This window comes from Neophocaena asiaeorientalis, unplaced genomic scaffold (genome assembly GCF_003031525.2).
Source record: "Neophocaena asiaeorientalis asiaeorientalis breed wild unplaced genomic scaffold, Neophocaena_asiaeorientalis_V1.1 scaffold33, whole genome shotgun sequence".
NCBI lineage: Eukaryota > Metazoa > Chordata > Mammalia > Artiodactyla > Phocoenidae > Neophocaena > Neophocaena asiaeorientalis.
The window spans coordinates 3,322,867-3,350,807 of NW_020171988.1; the positions used below are offsets into that span (position 1 = coordinate 3,322,867).

The following is a 27,941-nucleotide window of genomic DNA, read 5'->3' on the forward strand; positions in this document are numbered from 1 at the left end:
GTTTGTCATATATGGCCTTTATTATGTTGAGGTAGGTTTCCTTTATACCTACTTTCTGGAGAATTTTTATCATAAATGGGTGTTGAATTTTGTCAAAAGCTTTTTCTGCATCTATTGAGATGATCATATGGTTTTTATTTTTCAGTTTGTTGGTGTGGTGTATCACAGTGATTGATTTGCAGGTATCAAAAAATCCTTGCATCTCTGGGATAAATCCCACTTGATCATGGTGTATGATCCTTTTAATATATTGTTGATTTGGATTGCTATTATTTTGCTGAGGATGTTTTCATCTCTATTCATCAGTGATATTGGTCTCTAATTTTCTTTTTTTGTAGTATCTTTGTCTGGTTTTGGTATCCTCATAGAATACCAAATGTGTTGGTGGCCTCACAGAAGGAGTTTGGGAGTTTTCCTTCCTCTGCAAATTTTTGGAACAGTTTCAGAAGGATAGATGTTTGCTCGTCTCTAAATGTTTGATAGAATTTGCCTATGAAGCCATCAGGTCCTGGCCTTTTGTTTGTTGGGAGTTTTTTAATCACAGTTTCAGTGCTTGTGATTGATCTGTTCATATTTTCTATTTCTTCCTAGTTCAGTCTTGGGAGATTGTACCTTTGTAAGAATTTGTCCATTTCTTCCAGGTTGTCCCTTTTATTGGCATACAGTTGCTTTTAGTAGTCTCTTATGATCCTTTGTATTTCTATGGTGTCAGTTGTAACACCTCCTTTTTCATTTCTAATTTTGCTGATTTAAGCTCTCTCCCATTTTTCTTGATGTGTCTGGCTAAAGGTTTATCAACTTTGTTTATCTCTTCAGAGAATCAGCTTTTAGTTTCATTGATCTTTGCTATTGTTTTGTCTCTTTTTCACTTATTTCTGCTCTGACCTTTATGATTTCTTTCCTTCTGCTAACTTTGGGTTTTGTTTGTTCTTCTTTCTCTAGTTGCTTTAGGTGTAAAGTTAGGTCGTTTATTTGACATTTTCTTATTTCCTGAGGTAATATTGTCTTTCTATAAACTTCCCTCTTAGAACTGCTTTTGCTGCATCCCACAGGTTTTGAATCATTGTGCTTTCATTTTCATTTGTCTCTAGGTATTTTTTGATTTCCTCTTTGGTTTCTTCAATGATCCATTGGTTGTTTAGTAGCATATTGTTTAGCCTCTACGTGTTTGTGTTTTCTTTTTTTTTTTACAGTTTTTTTTTCTTGTAGTTTATTTCTAATCTCATGGCATTGTGGTCAGAAAAGATGCTTGATATGATTTTAATTTTCTTAAATTTACTGAGGCTTGCTTTTTGGCCCAGGATGTGGTCAATACTGGAGATTGTTCCATGTGCAAATGAGAAGAATGTGTATTCTGCTGCTTTTGGATGGATTGCTGTATAAATATCAATTAAGTTCATCTGATCAAATGTGTCATTTAAGTTCTGTGTTTCCTTATTGATTTTCTCTCTGGATGATCTGTCCATTGATGAAAGTGTGGTGTTAAAGTCCCCTCCTATTACTGTGTTACTGTTGATTTCTCCCTTTGTGGCTGGTAGTATTTGTCTTATATATTGAGGTGTTCCTATGTCGGGTGCATATATATTTACAATTGTTGTATCTTCTTCTTGGATTGATCCCTTGCTCATTATGTAGTGTCCTTCCTTGTCTCTTGTAACAGTCTTTATTTTAAAGTCTATTTTGTCTGATATAAGTAGTGCTACTCCAGCTTTCATTTGATTTCCATTTGCATGGAATACCTTCCTCCATCCCCTCAGTTTCAGTCTGTGTGTGTCTCTAGGTCTGATGTTGGTCTCTTGTAGGTATCATATATATGGGTCTTGTTTTTGTATCCATTCAGCCAGTCTATGTCTTTTGGTTGGAGTATTTAATCCATATACATTTAAGGTAATTATTGATATGTACGTTCCTATTGCCATTTTTTAAATTGTTTTGGGTTTGGTTTTGTAAGTCTTTTTTCTTCCCTTTCTCTTTTGTTCTCTTCTCTTGTGGTTTGAAGACCATCTTTAGTATGGTTTTCGGGTTGCTTTTTCTTTTTTGTGTCTGTATCTATTGTAGTTTTTGGGTTTGCTGTTCCCATGAGGTTTCGATATAACAGTCTATATATGTGCAAGGTTGTTTTAAGTTGCTGGTCTCTTTCCCTGCCTAGAGAACTTCCTTTAGACATTAGACATTGTTTGGTGGTGCTGAATTCTCTTAGCTTTTGCTTGTCTGTAAAGCTTTTGATTTTTCTGTCAAATCTGAATGAGAGCCTTGCTGGGTAGAGACTTCCTTTTCATCACTTTAAGTATAACATGCCACTCCCTTTTGGCCTGCAGAATTTCTGCTGAGAAATCAGCTGATAACCTTATGGGAGTTCCCTTGTATGTTATTTGCCATTTTTCTCTTGTTGCTTTTAATATTTTTTCCTTGTCTTTGATTTTTGTCAATTTGATTACTATGTGTCTCGGTGTGTTCCTCCTTGGGTTTATGCTGCCTGGGACTCTCTGCACTCCTGGACTTGATTGACTGTTTCCTTTCCCATGTTAGGGAAGTTTTCAGCTATTATCTCTTCACATATTTTCTCAGGTCCATTCTCTCTCTCTTCTCCTTCTGGGATGCCTATAATGCAAATGTTGGTGCATTTAATGTTGTCCCAGAAATCTCTTAGACTGTCTTCATTTCTTTTCATTCTTTTTTCTTTATTCTGTTCCATGGCAGTGATTTCCACCATTCTATCTTCCAGGTCCCTTATTCATTCCTCTGCTTCAGTTATTCTACTATTGATTCCTTCTAGTGTATTTTTAATTTCAGTTATTGTATTGCTCATCTCTGTTTGTTTGTTCTTTAGTTTTCTAGGTCTTTGTTAAACATTCCTTACACCTTCTCAATCCTTGCTTCCATTCTTTTTCCAAGATCCTGGATCATCTTCACTATCATTATTCTGAATCCTTTTTCTGGAAGGTTGCCTATCTCCACTTCACTTAATTGTTTTTCTGGGGTTTTAGCTTGTTCCTTCATCTGGGACATATTCTTCTGCCATTTGATTCTTTCTAACTTTCTGTGATTGTGGTTTCTGTTCCACAGGCTGCAGGATTGTAGTTCTTCTTGCTTTTGCTGTCTGCCCTCTGGTCGATGAGGCTATCCAAGAGGCTTATGCAAGCTTCCTGATGGGAGGGACTGGTGGTGGGTAGAGCTGGGTCTTGTCCCTGGTGGGCAGGGCTGTGCACAGTAAAACTTTAATCCCCTGTCTGCTTATGGGTGGGGCTGTGTTCCCTCCCTCTTTCTTGTTTGGCCTGAGGTGTCCCAGCACTGGAGCCTACAGGCTGTTTTTTGGGGCTAATGGCAGCCTCCAGGAGGGCTCACACCAATGGATACTTCCTAGAACTGCTGCTGCCAATGTATTTGTCTCTGCTGTGAGCTACAGCCACCTCTTGCCTCTGCAGGAGACTGTCTAATACTAGCAGGTAGGTCTGCTGAGCAGGTAGGCCAAGTCTCTTATGGGGTCACTGTTTTTTCCCTTGGTCCTGGTGCATACAAGACCTTGTGTGTGCCCTCCAAGAGTGGAGTTTCTGTTTCCCCCAGTCCTGTGGAAGTCCTGCAGTCAAATCCCACAGGCCTTCAAAGCCAGATTCTCTGGGAATTCTCCTCCCATTGCCGGGCCCACAGGCTGGGAAGCCTGACATAGGGCTCAGAACTTTCACGCCAGTGGGAGAGCTGGGGTATAACTGTTTTCCAGTTTGTGGGTAACCCACCTGGCGGGTATGGGATTTGATTTTATTGCGATTGTGCCCCTCCTACCATCTTTTTGTGGCTGTTCCTTTGTCTTTGGATGTTGGGTGTCTTTTATGGTAGGTTCCAGCGTTTTTTTAATCAATGGTTGTTCAGCAGTTAGTTGTGATTCCAGTGTTCTTGTAAAAAGGGGTGAGCGCACCTGCATTCACTTTTCCTTTTAAATACTTTTTAAAAAATTCCATTCCTCAGACACATTAGCCATGTTTTAAGTGGTCAATAGCCACATGTGGCTAGTGGTTATTGTAGTCAGAAATTCAAAACATTTCCATCATTGCAGAAAGTTCTACTGGATAGTCCTGAGCTATTCTGCTCCAGCCCCTTCAGGCCTTACCCTAAGGTTTTCTTGCATTCACCCTGCTTTTGGATTGGGCAGAACTCCTATGAGTTTTAGCTGCTGTTCTTAGATTGGCCTCCTGTGCTTTTCAGTGAGTACCTGTTGACTGTTTTGAGGGTCTTCTACTGTTGGGTCCTTCAATCACTCCATTGACTCTCTCTGCTTCTTCTCACACAGATGCTGATATTGTGCAGGTCATGTGGTAATTGTGGTTTGTCTCCATGTACTTGTACCTTGAGTTTCAAGGAGACACATTGTCACCTAACTTTGTTGAAAATGTTGGCCCTGGATTATAGTTTTTCTATCTAGCTGCTCTGTTTTACATGGGGATTCAAGGAAGATACAGAAACTATGCTCCAGTGTAACCACCATTTCCCCCCAAATACTCAGAATCAGCATTCTAACAAATTCCTTGGTAGATTTGTTGTATGCGTATGAAAGCTTGTGAAGAACTGATAGAGGTTCTGGGATGTGATGGGCCCTTAATAAACATTAGTTATTAACATAATATGCTTCTTAAAATTTGTTCAAGCAGCTCAGTGTTGTTTATCATATCTAGACTGAGTTTTTGTTGATATTCAACATTACCACGGTAAAGACTTTTATTTAGGGTAACACACTAAAGCAAAGCCTGCTACTCTTGTATTAAATTTCTATTACTCTATTTATTCGCCTGCATGAATTATGTATACTCTTTTCTAGATGGATATGTTAGGATTACATCAAGTAAAAATATTATCTAGAAGATCAATAAAATTGCCCTAACCAGAGTCATGCACCACTGTGTGGTAAGTTTCTCTTTGCAGAGTCAGGGCAGGTTTCAAAGGGTAAATTTAATTACCTTGAGACAAGACAAAGTCGGAGTTAAATTTGCAATTTATTATCAATCTGTGCTTCAGAAATCCACTGGGCAGTTCTGTTGAACTTGGACAGATGGCAAGTTTATGGAATTCAGGTATAATTTGTTTCGCTCTCACCTGATCCCAGTTTTCCCTTTCACTGCCACATTCACCCCCTCAGGGATTTATTTGCTTACTTCTTCACAGTTGGCTCTATCTTGGAAAAAGAAAGGAATGCAAATTACAGACTTCTAAGTTAAATATACCTTTTGTTTTTTTCAATTAGTCTCCCGGCCCCCCACCCTTCCCTGCTCTTGCATTGCCATATTTAAGACCTGGGAGTCAAATAAGAGAAAAGTCTTCAAAAAGGATAGAAGTGATGAGCTTGAGATAATGTAATTATTCCCATGTAGAAATGCCTGGTTAGAAACTGGAGAAAATTAAAACATAGACATACAGATACACAGACATATAGTTATTAGAATAAAAAGTATTCATAGAAAATAGATTGTAAAACTGGTACAGGATAATCAAAAAATCTTTTGCTCCAAGTGTCATGGTAGTTTCTACAACCAGATTGTCTCATATTTCAGTTACTGGCTCCCATGCCAGGCATGTGCACTGGGACCATAGCAGGTCCCTTTCCACAAGTTACTGGGTAATAAATGAAGTCTTTTCCATGTGCTCCAGCCCAGCAAATATCAGTAGATCAAAATAAAATAGGTAAATGGAAAGCAGCATGCCTTCAGTGTAGCTGAGAGGATTTCCAAAAAAGAATAGTTTTGCATCAAAATTGATTACTGAGTTGTTCTCTAGATCTAATTGTTCTGTAGTCTGTCTAGCCAGATAATTCCACATCTTTTTATAATCCTCAATATATTCATCAAGTATGACTCAGGTAGAATTATGTCTCCATAAAACTAGGGTTTGACTTTGTAATCAACTCACTGTGCTTAATAGACCACTAACCCTCTTTCCCTGCCAAGCAACAGAAAAGCAAAGGCCAAACTTGCCTGCCTTCCTTTCCTTCTGCCCCAGAACATCTAGTTGTCTGTGTTTTCTATATTTGCTGGGGTCTGATACACTGCATGGCTTGTCTAAAGCCCCAGGGATCTTTGATGGTGGATTATGGTTCCAGATGGGACCTGAAATCAGGGAAGTCAACCTCTGCCTGAAAGGCTTCTCTCAGGGCTAGCCAAGATTTCCTACTGAAGGACATCTTTAAGGACCTGAAATGCTCTGATTGGTACAGCACTAAGAGTCAGCATAGAGTTTCTGTCTCTAGAGCCAGACAGCCTATGTTGCGGTACTAGCCCTACCACCCACTCAGTATGGAACCTTGAACAATTTACCCAGTTTTAGGGTTTCCTCATCTCGAAAATGGGAATGATAATAATAGTTCATACTTCATTAGGACTGTTGTGAGGATGATTAAATTAGTTTGAGTATGTAGGGAACATAGAACAGGGTGCCTGGCTTATAATAAAGACCATCATTAAAATTTCAGCTATCATTTTCATTATTATTATCGTTGTTATTGTTGCCATTTGTATTATGGGTGGAAACAATATAAAAGTCTGCTCCCAAGACAGCTCAAAGTGTCCTGGGTCAGGGATCATTGCTCCCATCTAACTGTTCAGACCTGGCAGAGCCAGGAGAGATTGTCTGGCTTTGTTCTGCTTCAGCTCAAGTCCTGAAGAAGACTAAGAGCCCACAAGGCTGAGTGACATCCTCAGAAGAGTATGTGTGGGTGCCTGGATAGCCTCTACCTCTTGGACCTATGAATTTAATGTATTTTTTTTCAGTGTTCAAATTATTACCTATACAATAGATTATATAGCAGGGGGTAGTCAATATAAATTTTTTAGAAAACATTTTTAAGAAATATTGAATGAGAACTAGTACCAGTATCAAACAAGCTGTTCTAACATGACACCTTTCCAGGCAAAGTCCTTCCCTCTCTCTGAACTTTGGTTTCTCATCAATACAGTGAGAATTTGGAATTAGCAAATCTTGATAGTCCTTTGTAGCTCTATATTGTGTCAGTATAAGAAAACTTCTTGAAGTTAGAATTAGACTCTTCTCTGGGGAAATAAGAAGTATATTGGGGCAGTTCACAGCACACAAATATTTTATACATACCCACACAGGTAAAAGTATTTGGTTCAATCTGATGATTATATTAGTGTATAGCCCTACCCTTTCTTCTTTTCAAGAAAACTCTTTCGAAACCTAACAGGTACTGACTTGATAATTGCCTTTTTCATTTTAGCCATTCTGATGACTGTGCACTGTGGTTTTAATTTTGATTTCCCTAATGACTAATAATGTTAAACATCTCATGACTTGGGGTCATTTAGTGTCTCTTCAAATCTTTTGGCCATTTTTCTCTTGGATTCTCTCCTTTTTCTTATTGATTTGTAGAAGATTGATTGTTTGATTTATGGAATTTTTTGGATACCAGTCTTAGATGGATATTTGAATTGCAAATATCTTTTCCCACTCTGTATCTTCATTTTTACTTTCCAAATGGTGTTTTTTTGTGAACAGAAGTTTATAATTTTAATGAAGTCCATCTTATCAGTCCCTAACTTTATTGTTAGTGCTTTTTGCATTTTATTTAAAAAATCTTTGCTTATGCCAAGATCAGGAAGACATGTACCTGTTTTCTCTTAAAAATTTTATGATTTTATCTTTCAGTTAGATCCACCTATAATTGATTTTTGTGCATGTGTATGATGTGAGACAGGAGTCAATATACAATATTTTCCATATGGTTATTCAATTGGCCTAGCATAATTTATTAAAAAGATCCTCTTTTCCTCTACCACAGTGCAGTTCATCTTTGCATTAGTCAAGTGATTGAATACATGCAGATCTGTTTTTGAGCCCTCTATTTTGTTCCACTGGTCTATTTTTTCTTCCTCGCCAATATCATACTTTCATAAGAAATGAAACTTCATAATAAATCTTGCTGTTTGGTAATACAAGACCTCCAAATTTGTTCTTCTTCAGTTGCCTTGGCTACCCTTGTCCCTTTGCATTTCCATGTAAACTTTAGAATCAGCTTGTCAACTCCCACAAAAAAGTGTGCTAGGATTTGAATCAATATTGCACTAGATCGTTCTTGGAAAAATGGACATCTTCATAAATTGAACCTTCCAATCCAAGAGTGTGGATCTATCCCTCCCTATTTTTTTTTCTTTTCTTTAGATCTTCTTTAGTTTCTCTCGGTAATGTACTGAGGTTACAGTGTAGGGTCTTGCACATCTTACGTTTGATTTATTCCTACATATTTGACATTTTGTGATGTTAATGTAAATGACATTTTTAATTTTGTTTTTAAAATGTGTTTACTGCAGGCTTATAGAAACGACCTTTGTATCCAACAACTTGCTAAATTCAATTGTGAATTCTAATAGCTTGTAATGTCTTTTGACCTTTTTAATGTATACAATCATGTTGAAATGCTTAATGACAATTTGTCTTCTTTTTTAGTCTTCACATACCACTCGTTTTATGTTCCTTTTTCTGTCCTTTCTTGCTTTTTAAATTTTTTTTATTTTTAAAATAAATTTATTTATTTATTTTTGGCTGTGTTGGGTCTTCATCGCTGCTCGCGGGCCTTCTCTAGTTGTGGTGAGCGGGGGCTACTCTGTTGTGGTGCGCAGGCTTCTCATTACGGCTTCACTTGTTGTGGAGCACAGGCTCTAGGCACATGGACTTCAGTAGCTGTGGTACACAGACTCAGTAGTTGTGGCTCACAGGCTCTAGAGCACAGGCTCAGTAGTTGTGCACAGGCATCAGTTGCTCCGCGACATGTGGGATCTTCCTGGACTAGGGCTCAAATCCATGTCCCCTGCATTGGCAGTTGGATTCTTAACCACTCGCCCCCAGGGAAGTCCCTCTTGCTTTTTTTAAATTTGAATTTTGTTATTTGATATTTTTTCTCTCTAGTAACTTGTTAGTTTTATTCTTTTCAGTTATACATTATTTTACTATTTTTTTGGTGGTAATCCTAGCAGTTATAACATGCATTCTTGACTTATTACAGTCTAGTAAAAATTACTGCTTTTACCACTTTCCCAGTAATATTATGACCTTATGATACTTTAACTCCATTTACCCTCTTCTGTCTTTTGCATTATTTTTGTCATGAAATGTTATTCCACATAATTTTAAATCCCATAAGATAGTTAAGTTTTATAGAGTTAATGTTGATTTAAACATATTCAGAAAATTACTTTTTCCAGTGCTCTTCATTCCTTCTTTCATTCCTTGTTTCTGTCTGGGATCATCTTTCTTCTTTTGGAAGAATTCCCTTTTAGGATTTTAGTGCTTTCCTGCTGGCATGAGTTCTCTCAGTTTTTCTTGGTCTAAAAATGTCTTTATTTCACCTTTATTTGAAGGAAATTGTTTTTCTGGGTATAGAAATCTAAATATGTGCTACTATACCAAATACCATTTAATAGTCTTACGGATGGATGAAAATTTATTGAGCTTCAAATAATTTTCATAATTTATAAGGTTGACATTGATCTTGGTGTTCTAGTCAATATCGTGAGATTTCTCCTAATGTCTGCCTCTTTCTAGCATTCTATAATGGAAATAGTCTCGGATTTGGAAAGAAAAATACATAACTCAAGAGTCAATCAGGGCCACTTGTGTGACCTTGGCCAAGTCACTTAACTTCTCTGAGCCAGTTTCATCATGTATAAAATGGGAAAAATATAATATTGGCTCCATGACACTGGGAAGTTATGATGCTCTGTTGAGATATATATGAAAGTGCTTTGTAATATGTAAAGTACCAATCCGTTTGAAATTTTTAGTGTTATTATTATTTACTGGAACAGAAACGCTTTCAGTGTATATATCCAGAATTTTCTTGAACACCCACAAAATGGTTAAAATGATGGTATTCATGTATGTATGTATTGATATATATCTTGCCTTTCATGAGAAAACAGGACAGTGTTTGAAGTTATATAAAACACAGCTTACACAAGGTCAACGGCAAATTTATTTCTGATCTTTCAAGCAAATAATAAGAAAAGGGAGACCTGGCTAGTTATATAATTCAGAATAGCTAGAAGATAAAAATAACCCATATTCAGGAGAAAAGTTCTTTCTTAACACTCAGTTCAGGCAGAAATTTCTCCTTGGTTTTCTTAATGATGTAGATTATTTAAAAGATTTTTCTGCTAGTTTAGAGATGACTGATTTGCATAGTTAACACAAATTAGTGTTGGACTGATCTAGAACTTTAATATTGTTTCATACTCCTGAAGGGAGAATTATACACATTAATGAGTGCTGCAGGCAGCCACTCTCCCACTCTACTTGCAAATGGATTCTATTTAGAAAACTAATAAAGATGCCAGCTTCCTTTTCAGAATGCTTGGATACACATTAGAGGGAAGGCTAGGCTAATAAATTTAAATTTTATTTTGCATATATAACATTAATTGAACTGCCTTAGGAAGACAATATTTACCTGCATTTTACTTTTCCTTCAAAGAGGTTGATTCAAAAATTTCTTACTACCTTCATCAAATATTTATTGAGTCCCTACTATGTGTAGGCATATTCCTGTTGGATTGTTTGCTCTCCTCTGACAAAAAGTGTTCATTCAGACTTACATTTTGTGCTTTCTTTTTTCACTTTTTCCTTTTTTTTTAGTAAACATGTATCTAAATAGAAAATAAAGTGTATGTTAGTGCCTCACAACCAATGCCTTAACACATCTGAGGTTTTGTATGATGATCAAATTTAAAAGAGGACATTTATTCCTCATTCAAATTCTTTGTGTCTTCAGGTCTCTGGCATGCATTTTGTATGAGATGTGCTGTATGAATCATGCATTCACTGGCTCCAGTTTCTTATCCATCGTTTTAAAAATTGTTGAAGGCGACACTCCTTCTCTCCCTGAGAGATACCCAAGACAGCTTAATGCCATCATGGAAAGGTACGGAAAGAAATGTATTGCTGCAGAAGCAATTTTAAATTGTACTTATATTTTAGTTCATTTGAACAATAATTTTCTTTTTAAACATTACAGCATGTTGAATAAGAGTCCTTCATTGAGACCATTTGCTATAGAAATTTTAAAAATTCCTTACATTGCTGAACAACTACAGGTATTTAAAATGAAAGGGATACCTGGAAGCACATATTAGCATTTATATACCTTCTAGGACTTGTAGATGTGCTGTGGGAATAAGATGCAGTAAGAATCAGTCAGAAAGGAGAAACAAGGTTTTTTTTAAAAGTTGGGGGAAATTATTAGTAGGCAATCTCTGCCAAGGAAGGTGTGTGAACTCCAGCTCCCTGGTGCCCCAGATGTGAGAAGTTTGGATTGTGATTTTTTGCCTAACTGCAGCATCCACCCTTAGAGCTCTTGGCTTACAAATCTTACCTCTACCTCTTACCTTTGTACGTGTATCCCTGCTAGTGCAAGAATGTACTACTAATGATACAAAATCTGGGGGTTTCATTGGGCCTTTATTATTCCATTCCTTATTTTGTATCCTACTAATACTTTTTATTGATTAGCTGAGTTTATTTTGTTTTCCTGTAGATTAAAAATTTCAATTCAGAGAATCTGCCTTTAATGGTAAGCAAAAAGCAAATGGTGTCCTCTCAGGATGTTTTTTTGTTTGTTTGTTTCCTTGTTTTTAGACTTCATAGGCTTTTACAATACAAATCCCTTGGGCAGATTTCCTTTAATTTTTATGAATAGTTTTAAGTGGACCCACAGAGCAGCCATTCACCTTCACAAATGGGCACACCTTTTCATCAGTGTCCAGTTCTCAGGCACAGGAAACAGGGATGCTGACTTGATGTGCAGTCATGAGTTGAGCTCTGGCACTGTACTGACACTGGGGGGTGCCAAAATGATAGGAATAGATATGGCTCCTGTCTTTTTGAAGCTTGGCTGCTAGTAAGAGGACCCAGTAACCAAGAAAATGTAAGCAAGTAAATAAAATAATTGTAAACTATCAGAAGAACTAGGAAGAAATATAGCATGCTGTGAAATAAGGGAAGGGAAGGGCTTTGGTGGTCAGAGAAGGAGCAGGTGACATTGTGACATCAGTGAGATGGTGAGAAGCAGCGTGCCCTACAAAGAGCCTGAGGGAGAGGGTTGTGATCACAGGGAGTGGCTCGTACAAAACTCTGACTTAGGTGATGTCCCCTGGAGGGGGAAGCACTAAAGACGGGATAAGCAGGACAAGAGGAGGAAGTGGTGGGAGGTCCCTGGTGCTTTCAGCTCTCCCTGAGTATAGCTCTCCACTTGCCTGAGGGCAGACTTCTGAAAAGAGGCTGGTTGTTGGGATCAAAACCACCATGAAGGGTGTGTGAGCAAAAAAACAAACAAAAAAGTCAAAAGGCATCCAATAGATCCCCTGGGACTAGGGTGAGACAAATGAGGCATTTTCCCTGGTGCAAAATTAAAGAGGACACCAAAAACTCAGTAATCCAGATAAATAATGTTGCAATGTAGTGTTTTTTAAAAAAATCAAAAGTAATGCTAAAAAAAAGTCCATAGTAACAAAATATCAAACGTTCAAGGACAGGATCCAATGGGGCTAGGATGAAAGTGGAGCTAAAACCAAGCAGGACCCTGCAGAGCCGTCTCAGGTATAAAAGTCCCTCCATGTCCACTGTTTCTTGAAACAGTGTCCACTGTTTGTAGAAAAAGGCTTTAGTCTCCTAAGACTTTCCTGAGTTCCAAGAAACAGACTCAGGTAGTTACTAATTAGAGAATTGAGGGAATGTAGAAACAAAAGAAAAGCAGTCAAGCAAGAAAAGTAATGATAGCCTCAACAACAGTTCAGTGATAAAACAGAATGCTAGTTCCTCCCCAAGGGATATATATAATAATCTAATTCATATGTTTGAGTTGTTCTGCAGAAACTAGGACCCCTACCCAGGTGGTGACTATATGATGAAAACCAGCATGTAGACCCCAGACTGGTTGGAACCAGAGATTGATGATTAAGATTCCCAAAACACCACCTTGTTACCTCAGCACCAACCAATCTGAAGAAAGTCCATGAGCTGCAACCCTCACCCCAAATGTTGCTTTTAAAGACCTTTCCCTGAAAGCTATCAGGGAGTTCTGGTCTTTTGAACATTAGCTACCCATTCTTCTTGCTTGGTGCCCTGTAATAAACGCTGTACTTTCCTTCGCCACAACCTGGTATCATTAAATTGGCTTTGCTGGCGAGCAGACCTAAGTTCAGCTCGGTTAGAAACTGAGGTAGAATGGTGCAAGTTCAGGACCGGGTCTTGTCGCTTTTTAAACTTTTGCTATTGTATTCTCCAAGGCTTTTTGTCATTAATGTTGATTTTTAAAATAATACTGCATTAAAATATTATTTATCTTGGTTACTGAGTTTTTTATGCCCCTTAAATTTGTACCTAAGGTGAGTGCCTTGCTTGTCTCACCCTAGTCCTGACCTTGGTGATGCTGAAACTCAGCCTCTGTGCACCAGTGATGAATCAAATCTTGGAGACAAAGTTTTGGGTGAAGTAGAAAAGAATAGCTTATTGCTTTGTCAGGTAAAGGGGGACACAGAAGACCCATGCCCTCAAAGCTGTGTGTTCCAACTCAGGGGGATTTGGTGAGGAGTTTTATAGCAGTGGTTCAAGGGTAGGGTTGCTGTTAAGGATCAGGGTGTGTGCAGGGCCTTTAATCTGGCCTCAGGTGGTCTCCTGATGAGCTTCTGTGGTTCTCCAGGTTATCAAACTCTGACTTTCTCTCTAGAATGAAGAATGCTTCATCAAGTAGTTAACATCCTCCATTTGTTGGGGGTTTTAGTTCTGCAGAAGAACTCAAAGGTATTGTTATGTGTATCCTTTGAGGCAGAACCAGGACCCTGTCCCAAGGCTGCACTATTGTTTCTTAACTGCTCCTCCCTTCTCTCTGCATTCCCTCCCTTCATTGATTAGCAACTGTTTGAACCTACCCTTTGGAACTCAGGGAAAGTCATGGAGGCTGAAGCCTATTCCCTACAAATAGGGGACACAGAAAGGCTTTCGTGCCCAGGAGCCTCACAGGGTCCTGTTCGGTTTCACTGGGAGCAGAGACATCCTCCACTACAGTCCCTGAGGTGGGAGAGAACTGTGTGTTCTTGGAGCTGAGGGAAGGCCTGCCTGTGGCTGGGTGACCGGGAGCAAGAGAGCAGGCAGAGCAATATGAAGTTGGAAAGATGGACAGGAGCCTGACCCCACAGGAGCTGCTGTGTAATGTTTTAGACCTGTTACAGAAGGAAAAATAGTTACCAGTGGGTTTGATTTCAAGCCTCAGTAGTACTACACATCAGAAAAGGCTACTGGTCATTTTATGCCTCTTCATCCCTGAGGAGTCTTTAAGGTATGTTACGGCTGTTCTTTTTTTCAGCACCTGATGTGCCAATGTTCGGAAATGACCCTGGAAGACAAGAATTTGAATCGTCAGAAGGAGGCAGCTTATATAATTAATGTTGTGTAAGTAATTGCTTTGTTTTTAAAAAGCCCACTGAGTGTAAATGTTAAATGCATTTGTCTTAAAAAATATTAGTGCTAAGCTGACAGCATGGAGTATCCTAGAATTCACTTAAGTCTTGCCAAGAAATTAAGGAGCTTCAGTAACTTGACGTGCCAAAGTCCTTCGCCCCAGGTGGTAGTAAATTGAAATCATAAAAGTTTAAACCTCTGCACAGCTTACAGATCTGCAGGGTAGCTCTGCAGTTGCATTGTAAGTATATAGAGAAATTCATCTCTCAAACGTTTAGTGATATTTATGCTAATGAACATTCAGATTAAGCATAAATGGCTTTCACACGTTGGTTGTTTAACAGGAACTGGCAGAGTATCTATTGAAAAGCTGACACTGTAGAGTCCTGGGACAATTGAAAATAAGCCAAAATTTACTTTCTTGAGATATACATAAGAACTAGAGAATGTGTGTTTCACAAAGAGCCATAATTTTTTCCTGATCTCATTTGTCTCTCCTACCTATTCAAAATTTCTATGCCATAGCTTACAAGAGCCCAGAATACTAGGTTATGTCAGAACAGCCATGTACAGCTGTGCAGGCTGTGTACTGCACAACTCCAGGGGGCACCACTGATAAGACCAAATCTATAATTTTGCTGAAGAAATGTTATTTAATTTTGTTCCAATGAGAATGACAGTCCCTCCCAGAGCTGTGCAGGGCAGTGAAGTGAGAATGGTAGCCCTCATCAGCTTGATCTTCAAGGCCAAATTACACAAATATGCTTCTCTAACCCCCAGTCCAGTGGTTTCTCAACTGTGCCGTGTTTGTTTTCCATCCCCACTTTCAAACTGAGGGAACTGGTCCATCAAAGGTATTCAGTCTTTGTTTAATGCATGATATCCAGTTAAAATACCCTGCAACTCAGGAGATACATCTTTAGGCATGCCCCTATAACCTAGTTTTCTTGGGTTACTACCTATTTTTTTCAGGAATGCCTGGAACTTCTCATTTTATTTTATTAACAAGATATGTGAGAGTAGTAGGTATCTTATTTTTAAAATACTGGAATAACTTTAGCTATCATTTTGCACTGCAGTTTTGAAACAGTTTGCCTGACTGTGCTTACAATTATAGTGTGCTTGAATCCAGTTCTTCGGGTGATCTTTCACATTATGAGATATTGATTTCAAATCGTCACTGTTATTTTCAAGATCTATGACTGTTTTGAGGGGCTCTATCTGGTTTTACAAAATAAAGCATGTGTATTCCTGAAAACTGCATGGCCCCTGGAGGCTCTGGTCTGAACTGTATTCTAGAGGGATGAGAACTGCCTACAGAGGTCATTACAGTTTTTTTTTGTGGTACGCGGACCTCTCACTGTTGTGGCCTCTCCCGTTGCGGAGCGCAGGCTCCGGATGTACAGGCTCAGCGGCCATGGCTTACGGGCCCAGCTGCGCCGCGGCATGTGGGATCTTCCAGGACCAGGGCATGAACCCGTGTCCCCTGCATCGGCAGGAGGACTCTCAACCACTGCGCCACCAGGGAAGCCCTCATAGTGTTTCTTTTCTTTTTTTTTTTTTTTCCTGTGTACATATATTTTAATGTAAGTGGGGTCATCTTATACACATTTTAAAACTTGAATGTTTTTTATTTAACAAATATATGTATTTTGACATGTTTATAATATTTATCAGTGGATTACATACAAGTTGATTTTTATCACAAAACTGTTTTACTTGTGCTTGGGGATTTTTATCCTCCCTCCCCGTCCCCGCCTCACAGTGTTTCTTAAGGAGGGAGTTGAGTGCAAAAGGCATTCCGCTATTGGGCCCTAACCAAGCCAGGCACAGAAGCAAATGCCATTGAGAATGTGGTTGCAGACCTTTCAATACATGGTTAATGGAAGCACATTTCTTTAACTGAAGAAAGAGGCTCTCGAATAATATTGGCTAACATTTTCAGGGGTAATGACCATATGCTTTGCTCTGCTATAAGCTCTTTGCATGAATTAACTCATTTAAACTCACAACAACCCTACAAAGTAGGTACTATTATTATTATTATTTAAACAATCATAGAGAGGTCAAGTAACTTGCCCAAAGGCATACAGCATGTAGCCTGGAGCTAGGATTTGAACCTAGAGAATGTTCTTAACTGTGCAATTAATCACTATGCCATGCTGCCATAAAAATACCTACTGTATGAAGCCTAGAAGATAAGGCATATTCAATAACTTTTAGCTATTATAATACTATCATTTTGGGATACTTTTATATGTCAGGCACTGTACATACATTATCTCATATAATACTCAGGGTAGCCCATTCTTTATGGATGAGAAAATTGGGGTTCAGAGAAATTCAGTAACTTGCCCAAGGCTACAGAGCTAATGAGTGGTAGAGATGGGATTCAAACCCTGCCTAATTCCAAAATTGTGTCTTATCCACATGGTTGAATTAGTCTGCCAGTCTATTTACTCCTTAATGGCCAAGATCCTAATTTGTCTTGCACTATGAAAAGCAGTCATAGGCAATGAAATGAGCAGAAATTTGCAAAGTACATAATTTGCTTTTAAACAAAAATCTAGTTTAAAAAATATTGCCAATTAACCACAGTCCTTCTTGGCTAATTACCTACCCAGAGTTTATTAGTTTTCACTTGGCATGTCTTGAGATGCTTTTCCCTTCTCAGTAGTGTAATGATACTTCTGTAAAATACTTGTTTAATTTTTCTGAGCATGTTTGGGATGGGTTGCACATGGGAACCTTTATTATCTATAGGCAGAAAAAATCCACCTGCAGACCCTGTGGGCGCTGTCTGAGGTACAGAAAATGACACCAAGAGAGAGGATGCGGCTGAGGAAGGTCCAGGCAGCTGATGAGGAGGCCAGGAAGCTAAAGTAAGTGACCTTCCCTTAGTGCCCTGAGCCCTGGGCTGCTTCCCAGGGCTCTAGAGGAACTTGCTGAAGAAAAGCAAAAACCACAACAAGAAAATGCACATATTTATCAGTTTATTCATTTATTCATTCACTCATTCCCTCAAAAGATGGTTATTGAGCCATAGATGGTTATTGGATGCCAGGCACTATTAATAGCAGGCTTTCAGTCTTGTGTGAAAAGAAGGATTGAATATCAGGGAGGTTATTAGGAATGAAAATATAAGGTCAGCCTCCAGACGAAGCCTCTTTGTTGTTGACACCTTCTGTACACAGCACCGTGAGGGGGTGATAAGGTGGCCTCACTATTCTGTCCACACTCCCCAGGTGTTTGCTAAACCCCTCTGCCCAGAGCCCTGGCTGCTGTGTACCTGCAGAAAATTGCTGGCTTTAGGAAGGAGCCTGGAAACAACTCTGTTTTGTCAGGTAAAGCCCTTCACAGTCTGCTCTGGGCATGCTGCTGGTGTGAGAGATCACAAGTGTTTAGAGTTTACACATGAAAAGGGGGTTCCAAAGAGCCCAAGACTCCCAATTTCTCAAAGACTGATTTTTCAGCTGGTATGTGACCCAATTGCCTAATTTTTCTTCTTCTTTCTTCCTCTGCCAATTTTTTGGTGGCTTAGAAGCCCCAACAAAGAATTAGAGGGACAAAAAAAGACCTGAAACTCAAATCTGTCCAATGTGATATCATTCAGTGTTCAGTTGGAAGATATGTGCAAACCAGTACACCACTAGGTGTGGATTTTGCTGAAGAAATATAGTCAAGAAAGTTGTTTGGACTGTTGCATCAACTCACAGTCCCAGATCTATTTCTAACACCTCAGGAATGGCAATATTTCCAGGGTACCATGGTTCATGTCATTGGTTGAGGGTGAAAGGAAAATTAAATCTCTGACAGGAACAGATTAAAAAGGCAATTTAACAACTTGCACATTACAATTTATTTTTCAAATTAAAACTATTTTTAATATGTAAAAAAGTCATAGATCTACCTCATGGCATTTAGTATTTTTGTTATTAAAGGCAATGGTTTTTAAATAAGTTTGTTCTTGATTTTATGAATGAATTGCATTGGAGTGGTTTTGATTATTGTTTCTAGGATTTGAGAAAGGTCATGTGTTTTAGGTAGAAAATGACCCCATTGTCATGAGGGTTATAATGTACCCACGTAATAGACAAGAAAATTTGACTATAGGGATATTCAGTGATTTTTCAAGAAATCTAAGTATAAATTAGCATACAAATAATCACAAGAACTCAAATCTTTCCTCCAGTTTAATAGCAGGTCTATTAAATTCAACTCTTCTATTGTAGAGGAAACAGAAAATGTCTGAGAAAAATTCCCCTTCACAGTGCCTCTCATATTCTTTTCCATAAATTCTTTGAAATGCAGGTCTGTTTTCCACATCTATGGGTTTGTTACCCAGTTATTCATATGTGTTGGGCTCTCTCCTGAGCATCAGAGACACACTCCTGTCCTTTGTCAGCACAGGCCGAGAGCACACAGGAATGGCACCACCCTCTTCCCCTGAGTTCTGGGTTCTTGAGGGTGAACAAAGAGCCAGCATCCTGCGTGCTCTAAAGGAAAATTGAGTGGGGCTGCACCGCACTCACGTGATAAGGGAGAGACCACAGGCCTGGCTGCCCTACACCCCAGTCTGCCTTTTGAAACAGGGATCACACTTGTGTAACGTAGATGTGGTTTTAGCAAATTGCAGCTCTTTTTCTATGTTCACTTTATGCAGAAAGCTTTTGGAAGAAAAATATGAAGAAAACAACAAACAAATGCAAGAACTGAGATCTCGGAACTTGCAGCAGCTGACTGTGGATGTGCTCCACGTGAGTGCGCTTCTGTTTTAAATTTTACAAAAGACCTTTTCTTGCCTCAGATTCTTCAGATTCATGGGGCCAGTTGGGTAGTAAAAGGGACAAGGTAGGGAAAAAAAGCATCCAGACCAACTCTGCCCAATTCCAGGCTGGACTGGGATTTGTTTTAGAACGTAGGCCAACAATTAGTGATGGCACTAATTCAAAGCAGCTGTACCAAGTGCCTGCTGTGTAAGGATGACTTAATCTGCATCGAATGAACAACTGAAGAGTTAAAAGTATGACTTTGCAGAGCAAATGTGTGTCTATCTAATTTTGAATTTCAGCCGTGCTATTGTTGCTTTACTTCTTTAGTCCACTGTTCTTTTTCTGTCTTACTTTTCGTTCTTTCCCTCTTTATTTTCTGTCGCCCATCCATATCATCGTGCGTTGTGTTAATAACCCCTTTCAAACTTTGGAGAATTATCATACATATCCAATAATAGGGTTGCAGACTCACATGAAATGCACCCCAAATTCATGTCCTCTGCATCCCAAGCCTCTAAATACCATCCCCTAATGGTTAAAAATATCTTCATTGACCTTGGTGTGGACTTTGATACTTAAGGTAGTCTTTCTTCAGGGTTGTATTTGGATAATAGACATCAACACCAACCTCCTAGCTCTTTGGTAAAAACAATTTGGGAAGGAGTCCTTCTTATGGAAAACTTTATTGCCTCAAATTCTGGTTATTTGTTCATTGGCCATCCCTGTATCTGAGGGAGATTCTTTCCTTTAGCAGGAAGAACCAAGCCCCTGAGGCTGTGGGGATGATCCTCATTCTACTGTAGCTCAGTAATCACAGGGCTCTGCACCCTGGGGTGTGCCGGAGCCCTGGGCAGAGCTCGCTCGCAGACAAGGCAGAGCATGGGAACGTTGTTTTCTGCCTCCCTCTGATTGGTGATCCACTTTTCTCAATTACTTAGTGGTTGGGAATGCTTTAGAGTTCTGAAAACCCAAAGTTGGAGCAGATGGGGGCCCAGCCTACATTGACCTTAGGAGTCTCTGTCCATCAGGCCCTTTAGCAGACAGTATGTGGGTGCTGAGGCTGCTCCATCCCAACCCCTGTTCTCCACCATCTCTTACTCCCAGGGAGGCTGGCCTCAGAGGTGTAGGGGTGGGATGGTTCCTGCTCACAGAACCTTAGGGTGGAGAAGTTGCCAGCTGAGGGGCAGCAGTGTCAGACCCCTACTCGGGGAAGGGTCTTGACACCACCAAGCCCCCTGCAAACACTGAGCACCCTCCTTCAGCTCCCCAGATACTTTTGAGGCCCTGAAATGATGACTTGTGGAGGTAGGTCATCTTCCCCTCAGGACTGAGACTGCAGATTCCCGCACATCCCCAACAAGAGTCTGGCATGATGATAAGAATTCTGCATTTGTTAATATATGTAAAATACTTGTTTAATCAGCTGATAAAAACCAGGATATTTTTTTGGAATGCTCAGGGTCCCCTGCTTCTGAGGGATTTTACCCCCAGAGATTGGAAATTGAGAAGTACAGACATGATAATATTTTGTTTTATAAAGCCTAAATAACTTTATTCTTAAAGTTAGCATATGGCAAATAAAAATGTAGTTTCAAGTACGATCTTACATTTTACTGTCTGACAACTTACTTAACTTCTTTGCTTTTCTTCATTGGCCTTAAAAGTAATCATTTCTGTGTTCTTTTTCATTTCCAATATGATTACTATTAGTGTGAAGCAACAACACTGTATGAGGTCTTGTCCCTTCTATAAATTAGGGCCCTTGGGGGATCCTAGTCACTTAAGATTTTATTAGCTCTATATTATCCTACAGAACATGGGAGTCCAGATCTTGGCCCAGTTCAAATGAGGAAAGTGAGGATTTCACAGAGATTTTATGAAGTCCGAACTCATAACCTCCACAGTGTCTGCCTAGTTTCTCCCAATTCCACCCCCCTCCATCAGCAAGGAGCAAAGGCAGGAGGGAGGTGCCTGCTGCTGTCTTGACCAGAGATGGTGGTTCATTCTTTGGTCGTGTAAGATTCAGTATCACCAACATCTTTGGTTCTGAGCTTTCCAGAAGCAAGTTTCCTAAGTTGCATATTGATGTAGGCAGGAAGTGCTCCAGGCAGCCCCTGGCTCTTGAAGAGAAGACACTCCCTGGGCTGACTCTGCCCAGTGCGCAGCGTTGTTCAGCACCACAGGCCTCTCACCCTCCTTTGTGCAGTTACATCAACCATTTCCCTCTGACCCATCAGTAGCATCCCACTTTCTCTCTTTCAAATGTCACTGCCTCTTCAGGAGAACTGTCTTTGACCTCAGTCTACTAGCCCTTCTCCAAATTCTTATGTTTTCTAGCAATGCTTCTCAAACTTCAAAATGTACCTGAATCACCTCTTGGTCTTGTTGAAATGTAGATTCTGATTTGGCTGGTCTGGGATGGGTCCTGGGATGCTGCATTTCTAACAAACTCCCTGGTGATTCCTATGCTGCTGGGCCAGGACCGCACACTGATTAGTAATGGACAGAAATTGGGGTTCTTGAAAGCAGCTTCAGATGAAGGAGGATCTGGAAAAGCCATGATGAGCGGATCTTCCTATAATCTCTTTAGGGAAAAAGAGCATTTAATGGGAATTGAAGAAAAGGAGGGGCAACCTGAGGGAAGGCTTTCTTGTTACCCCTGGAGGAGGTTGGAGAGAGGAGGCCAGGCAGAGAGGAGACCCGTCTGATCACATTCACAGGCACAGGAGTGAGGCAGGCCTAATATATTCAGAGAACCAAGGAGGGGGAGCTGATACTTTGCAGATGGACTGAAGGGTCTAGACATCTCATGGAAGGGCATCAGTGAGCTGAAAATGATGAAATACAATGTGAGAAATAAGCTGGATTAATTGGATGCAAGAGGCTAAAGAAAAACATGATTAAGAAGGAAAGAAGGAAGAGGCACACATTCCCATCTTTGCCCAGATGCACATTTGTGGTTGAATTTCTTCCTCCTCTCACTGGGGCTCTGTTCTTTAGTCCTCTTCCTTCTGTCTGGCTGGCTGAAGCAAACCTCATTATATTTCAAAAGCAGTTGTAGGAGATAGAAACACAGTTAGGGGAGAGACAGGCTGGCTGTGTCACCTCTTAAATGTTTTAACAATTCTTTGAGGCGTTTAGGAGGGTGGCTTGCTTTGTTTTTCAGAACCTGACTGATGGGGCCTTATACACTGGAAGGAATTTTCTGCTCCACTGAATTTGGGCTTTGAAATCTTGAAGCGTAGTTGACTGTGGAATCATGTTGGCACCATTTCTTTAAAGGATGGTAGCTTAAAACAACTAGATACCACGATGCACACACTAAGCCCAGTCTTTCTTTTATCCTGGGGTGTATGCAGGTGTGATGGTTTCTGTGAAAATTGTGTGGCAGATCAGGCCTCCAAATGTGAAACAGTCCTGGGGATCAAAGAGCAGATCAAGTCTTGCTCCTTCTAAGAGAAGCAATTATAACAATTCTGTTCTCTTCAAAGAGAACCTCAGAAAATCAAAGTCAACTGAACGTCTAAATACTTGTTGTCAAATAATTTCTGAAGTGCACACAGAGGCACATTTCATGCAGTCTCTGCTTTTTGCACTATCAGTGACCCTTTGAAATTTGGAGCAAGTTTCACCTCCTGCAACAATTATTATACAGTACAAAAAATGGACTTCTTAAAAATATTTTATGACTGTATTTCCACAGATGCCACATCACGGTGTAGCACAGCTATGTTTTACTTGTTCATTTAAGATTAGTTTGAACTTTCTCCTTTTGATAAGAAGATGCTCTTGGAATAGTTCTCCATGAAAGCCATTTACCCAGGAAAACAGGTCAATTCAGCATTAGCTCTGGGTGGCAAACACACACACACACACACACACACACACACACACACACATATGCACACACACACACACAGAGTGATTAGTTGACATGCCTATTGAAACATTTGAGAAGTTTAACTTTTATTTTTTTGAAGTGGAAACTCTTTCATGTCACCTCTTAGATCTCTTTCTTTTAGGAAATTGAAATTCATAGAATCACAGAGCTTTTAAAGCTGGAGGAGAGCTTTATAAGACATTATTGAAGCCAGCACCTCTAGTCTTGAGATGAGGAAGCTGAGTAGGGCTGGACATCCTGCCCGCCTCACCCTCACCATGACCCTGACACTCAGGCCAAGGGAGGTTATATGATTTGCCCAAGGTCACCTGCCGAGTTAATTCAGAGCTGTTCCTCTCATTCCAAGCTGCCTTCTTGAGATTTGAAAATGTTATCATGTTTAAGGGAAAGGATTAGGTGGGCTTTTGTTTCTAAGTCATCTTCTAAACAAGAATATTGTTTCATTTGTGGTAATGCTGTTTCCTCTGATCAGCTTCTCATGAATTGTTCATTACCTTCTGCAAGGAATTTGATGACCCAGCTTCAGAGAACCTGCCTGAGTCTCAGCCCATTCCTTCCCTGGACCTTGGCACACTTGGATCAAGTGTAGAGGACACTGTAGCTGACCTTGGAGATCACGGTATAAGTTTGCATTAGCCTGCAGAAGGCTGCTCTTGGATGACATGTGTGTTGGTGGGGCTGACCCTCCAGTGAGCCTGGCTGGCCTCTGGGACAAGCCTTGGGTGTATGTGGCCACCTTCCATCAGTTTGCCAGAGCTGGGCTGTGGTGGTGAAGAGAAGAGAAGCCGAGGGCTTTGTCCATCCTCTCTTGTCTTCTTTGTCATAGCAAAGATGAGCTGGAAACTCGCACCGGATGAGGGACCTCCGCTTCTACATGAGTTAAACAGCATCACTACTAACATGTGTAAGACTGTGAATGCTCTGAAGTAAGTTGTTTCCCTGGACCTCATGAACCAGAAAAAAAGTGCTCAGAGCTGTCAGCCAAACTGGGGAGATATGTCATAGCCTAATGTTATCAAACATGAGTTTTAGAGTAAAAAAGCTGGCCCTATCAGGGAAGACCCTGGCAACAATCTGTCTAGGTCTCAGTTTCCTTTACCATGAAACAAGAATAAAGCAAATTAGCTAAGGCCTGTGACATGCTCTCAGCTCCATGCCCAGCACGTGGTAAAAACCAAAGAGAGGGAAGCAGTTCATGACTCTGAGGGGCAGGGCTGGGAACGTGGGACCTTGAAGTCCTGTAGGGCCGCTGACAAGTGTTAGGAACATCATAGGCACTCAGTGAACATTCTCTGAGTGAATGAATGTGTGGATGAATGACATGTTGTCTCGACCTCTGAGAAGCAGATGCCAAGACGGGACTAAAAGTGCAAGGATATTATTAGGGGAAATGTCTGCATAAAAGGAGTTAGGAAAGGAGCTAGGAAAGGCTGAGAGGACTGTCAGACCGCAATTCGAGTCTCATTCCAAGTGAAGAGAGAGGTTCGCTGGATGAGCCCTAGTCTGTGAGGCAGTCAGAGGCAGCCAGGACGTCAGGAAGTGCTTCAGGAGACTCAGCTGTCAGAGGCTGCGTGTCCCTGCTGCGGTGGGCCTGGGGAGGGGGGGATGGCGGAGGGGTGTGGTAGCCTCACTCTCCTTGTGGGTGAATGTCTTGAGGTGCATCCTCATGGCTGGAACTCTCTTTGGCAGCAGCTGAGTTCTCTTTCCCAAGAATGGAGGTAGTGAAACTTGGATTTGGCTGGTCATCTCAGCCCAAATTTGCATTCGATGTCTTCCTGATGGAGCTGTTAGAGCTCGTGCTGCCTTCTTCAGCTGTGAGGAGACTAGGACCTGATGCTCTTCAGGTTGCCATTTGCCAACTTTTGAAATGGTGTTTTGGAAGCCATCTGGTAATGGGTGTTACTGGCAGACAAATATGTGTATCAGATGGATTTGCATTTAGATTCTTTTCAGGTATTTCTTTTATTTATTTATTTATTTGTCTGCATTGGGTCTTAGTTGCAGCACGTAGGATCTTAGTTGTGGCATGCAGAATCTTTTCGTTGAGGCAGGCGGGCTCTTCATTGCAGGGCGCAGGCTTCTCTCTAGTTGTGGTGCTTGGGCTCTAGAACACACAGGCTCAGTAATTGTGGTACGTGGGCCCAGTTTCCCCATGGCATGTGGGATCCTAGTTCCCTGACCAGGGATGGAACCTGCGTCCCCTGCATTGGAAGGTGGACTCCCAACCACTGGACCACCAGGGAAGTCCCCAGGTATTTCTTTAATACATTATTTGTTATTTTCCAAAGGTAAAATTTGGAAATGTAGAACTGTCCCCTGGGCCTTCCTTTCCAAGGCTATAAAACCAAGGGCTAGGCAGGCCTTTGAGTAGCACCGATATGGACGGCCTGTGCACTGCTGGAGGGCCATCGCCATCTAGAAAGAGGAAGCCCCAGGACAGGGAATTTAGTGGGTGGCCTAGGACCGAGAGGCCTGGGCCCAGCCTCCAGATTTCAGATAGGAAAGGGTACTTATTTCACAGACGAGAAGCCAAAGACAGTAGGTAATTTGCTCAAGGACTCCAAAGTTCCTGCTTTCTAGTGCAAGTTACTCCTAAGCTATCTCTGACCACAGAGCTGCCGGGATTCTCAGGTTGGCATCCTCCTTACCTTGCCCTTTGTCTTCTGTCAGGAGGTTTTGGTATGGCAGACCATGTGTTGAGTTACCAGCCAAACTGGAAGTGGGCCAATCCACTCCTTTGCTCACCTTGTTCACACCGTGAGGAAACTACTTAGATGCCCATTATAAGCTGTGAGAGCCAAAAACACATAGTTTTAGGTGGGCCAAATGCCTTGTAAAATACTTTAAACATTTCCCTTATTTTTTCCTCTCTGTAAATTCATATTTTCTAATTTCTATTCTTTCTTAAATATTAAATTGAAAAGGGAGACTATGAAGAACTATGAAATGTAGCCTTTGGGTTGCTGATTGGTTAGATGGTGGGTAATTGCAAGATGGTTAGTGACCTCATAGCTTCATCATGAAACTTTGAGACAGGAAACTTTAATTTGTTGATGAACTCTGAAGTGGTTAATTATAACCCCCATTTTCTTTGCCTTATACAAGTTTTGACTCCAAACTTTCAGCACCCAGAGGAAGTTGTAATTTATTTTTCATCTAGCTTGTATATGTAAAATAAAATTACACAATCATTTTTTTTAGGCTCCTGCAGCAAATGTTTAATCAGTTTTAGATGCTGAATTGGGAAATTGCCTCTGGGATTGAGGAGTTAGTTGCAGAGAAACAAGACAGGGTGAGACATTATTTACATCTGATATGCATTTAGTTGACAACAGCTGATTTAATCTAGCTGAAGTCATGGATAACCATTATAATCAAATGAGAAAGCATGACTGGAATGTTGAAGAAATTATTCCTATTTAACTCCTTATATGTAATGTTGATGATTACTTGCACATTAATTTTTGCCAGGAGCTTCATTACGCTCTAGCCTTATTTTTAGCAACTCACAGCTGAGTTTCAGAATAGCATTTCTTGCAAAGCTGGAATAATAGCCTGGGACTCAGGGGCCCCAAACCCACCCAGAGCCTGGCTCTCATAATGCAGAGGCTGCACTGGTGTCGGTCTTGGCTGCCCACCCAGAGCCTGGCCAGCTGTCACTTAATTTCCTTTTAAGCCACTCCTTGAGCAAGTCCTGAGCCCCTCACTGTGCTCAGAGAAAGCTTAGACCTCAAGGGGGTCGTAATTTGCTTGCTCGTAGGAAGCCCACATGCCCTTTTTTAGTTGTAGGCTGGCGTATGACTTATGGTGCCATCTCTTCCCTTTAAATGTTAAGGTGATTTGAACTCTGTCAGACAATGATATATTTTTATTGTTTTAATTTAAAAAAAGAAAATGTTTACTTACTGCTATTCCACTTCTAGATAGTCACCAAGAGAAATGAAAACATGTCTACAAGAAGATCTGAACACAAATGTTCTTAGCAGTTGTATTTATAGTACCAAAAAGTATAAACAAGTCGTGTCAATCAACAGGTGAACGGATAAACAAACTTGTAGTTTATCCATACAGTGCAATACTGAGCAATGAAAAGAAGCAAACTATCAGTACACACAAGTGTGGGTAAATATCAAAACACTTTGCTGAGAGACAGAAGCCACAAACAAAAGAATTCCTATGGAATATGTTTACATATAAATATTGTACAAGAGAGGATGCGTGGGAATATTTTTATATATGTGGATATGTGTTTATCTATGTATTTCTATGAAGTTCTAGAACTAGCAGCACTTATCTCTAGTGATAGAAATGAGGCCAATTGTTGCCTGGGGATCGTGGTGTTGGAAATCGACTCCAAAAGTACACAAGGAGCCTCTTGTGGTGCTGGTTACCCAGATGTATATATTTGTCAAAACTTATTGAACTCTATACTTTAAATGAGTACATTTTATTTTCCATAAATTATACCTCAGTAAGGTTGATGAATTAAAAAATATATTGATAAAATATCCAGAAAAAAAAAAAGGAAAAAGGAAGCATGAGTAATGCCTATTAGCCTACATTTTAGCTAATGAATGGCTGATAGACTGGCCTGAAGTTGTGGAGCTAGAAGGCAATCAGGAGGATCTCTAGATGTTATCTGGGGCACAGAGTCTTTAGTCCAGAAAATGATGATGGGGTTTTCTTCTAATGTCAAGCGAGCAGCATTGTCTTCCACAAGGAGTGTTAATAGAGTTTGGGGTCTTCTCTCAGGAAGTGAGAAGATGAGGAGCTGGAATCCCTTGGCTACTCTCTCAGTCTTTTGGATTGGAGGGCTTATG

General features: G+C 40.3%; 1 protein-coding gene across 1 annotated transcript in view; it reads left to right on the forward strand.

Annotated features, from left to right (window-relative positions):
- NEK11 (NIMA related kinase 11) overlaps positions 1-23,828 on the forward strand; it is a 104,235-nt gene extending 80,407 nt beyond the window's left edge. The window contains 7 exon segments of the mRNA XM_024747915.1: positions 10,766-10,915; positions 11,009-11,087; positions 14,354-14,437; positions 17,212-17,330; positions 19,112-19,219; positions 21,811-21,922; positions 23,626-23,828. Of these exon segments, the coding sequence (XP_024603683.1) occupies positions 10,766-10,915; positions 11,009-11,087; positions 14,354-14,437; positions 17,212-17,330; positions 19,112-19,219; positions 21,811-21,922; positions 23,626-23,757 (784 nt within the window). The 3' untranslated portion in view covers positions 23,758-23,828.
- Positions 23,829-27,941: the final 4,113 nt, after the last annotated feature.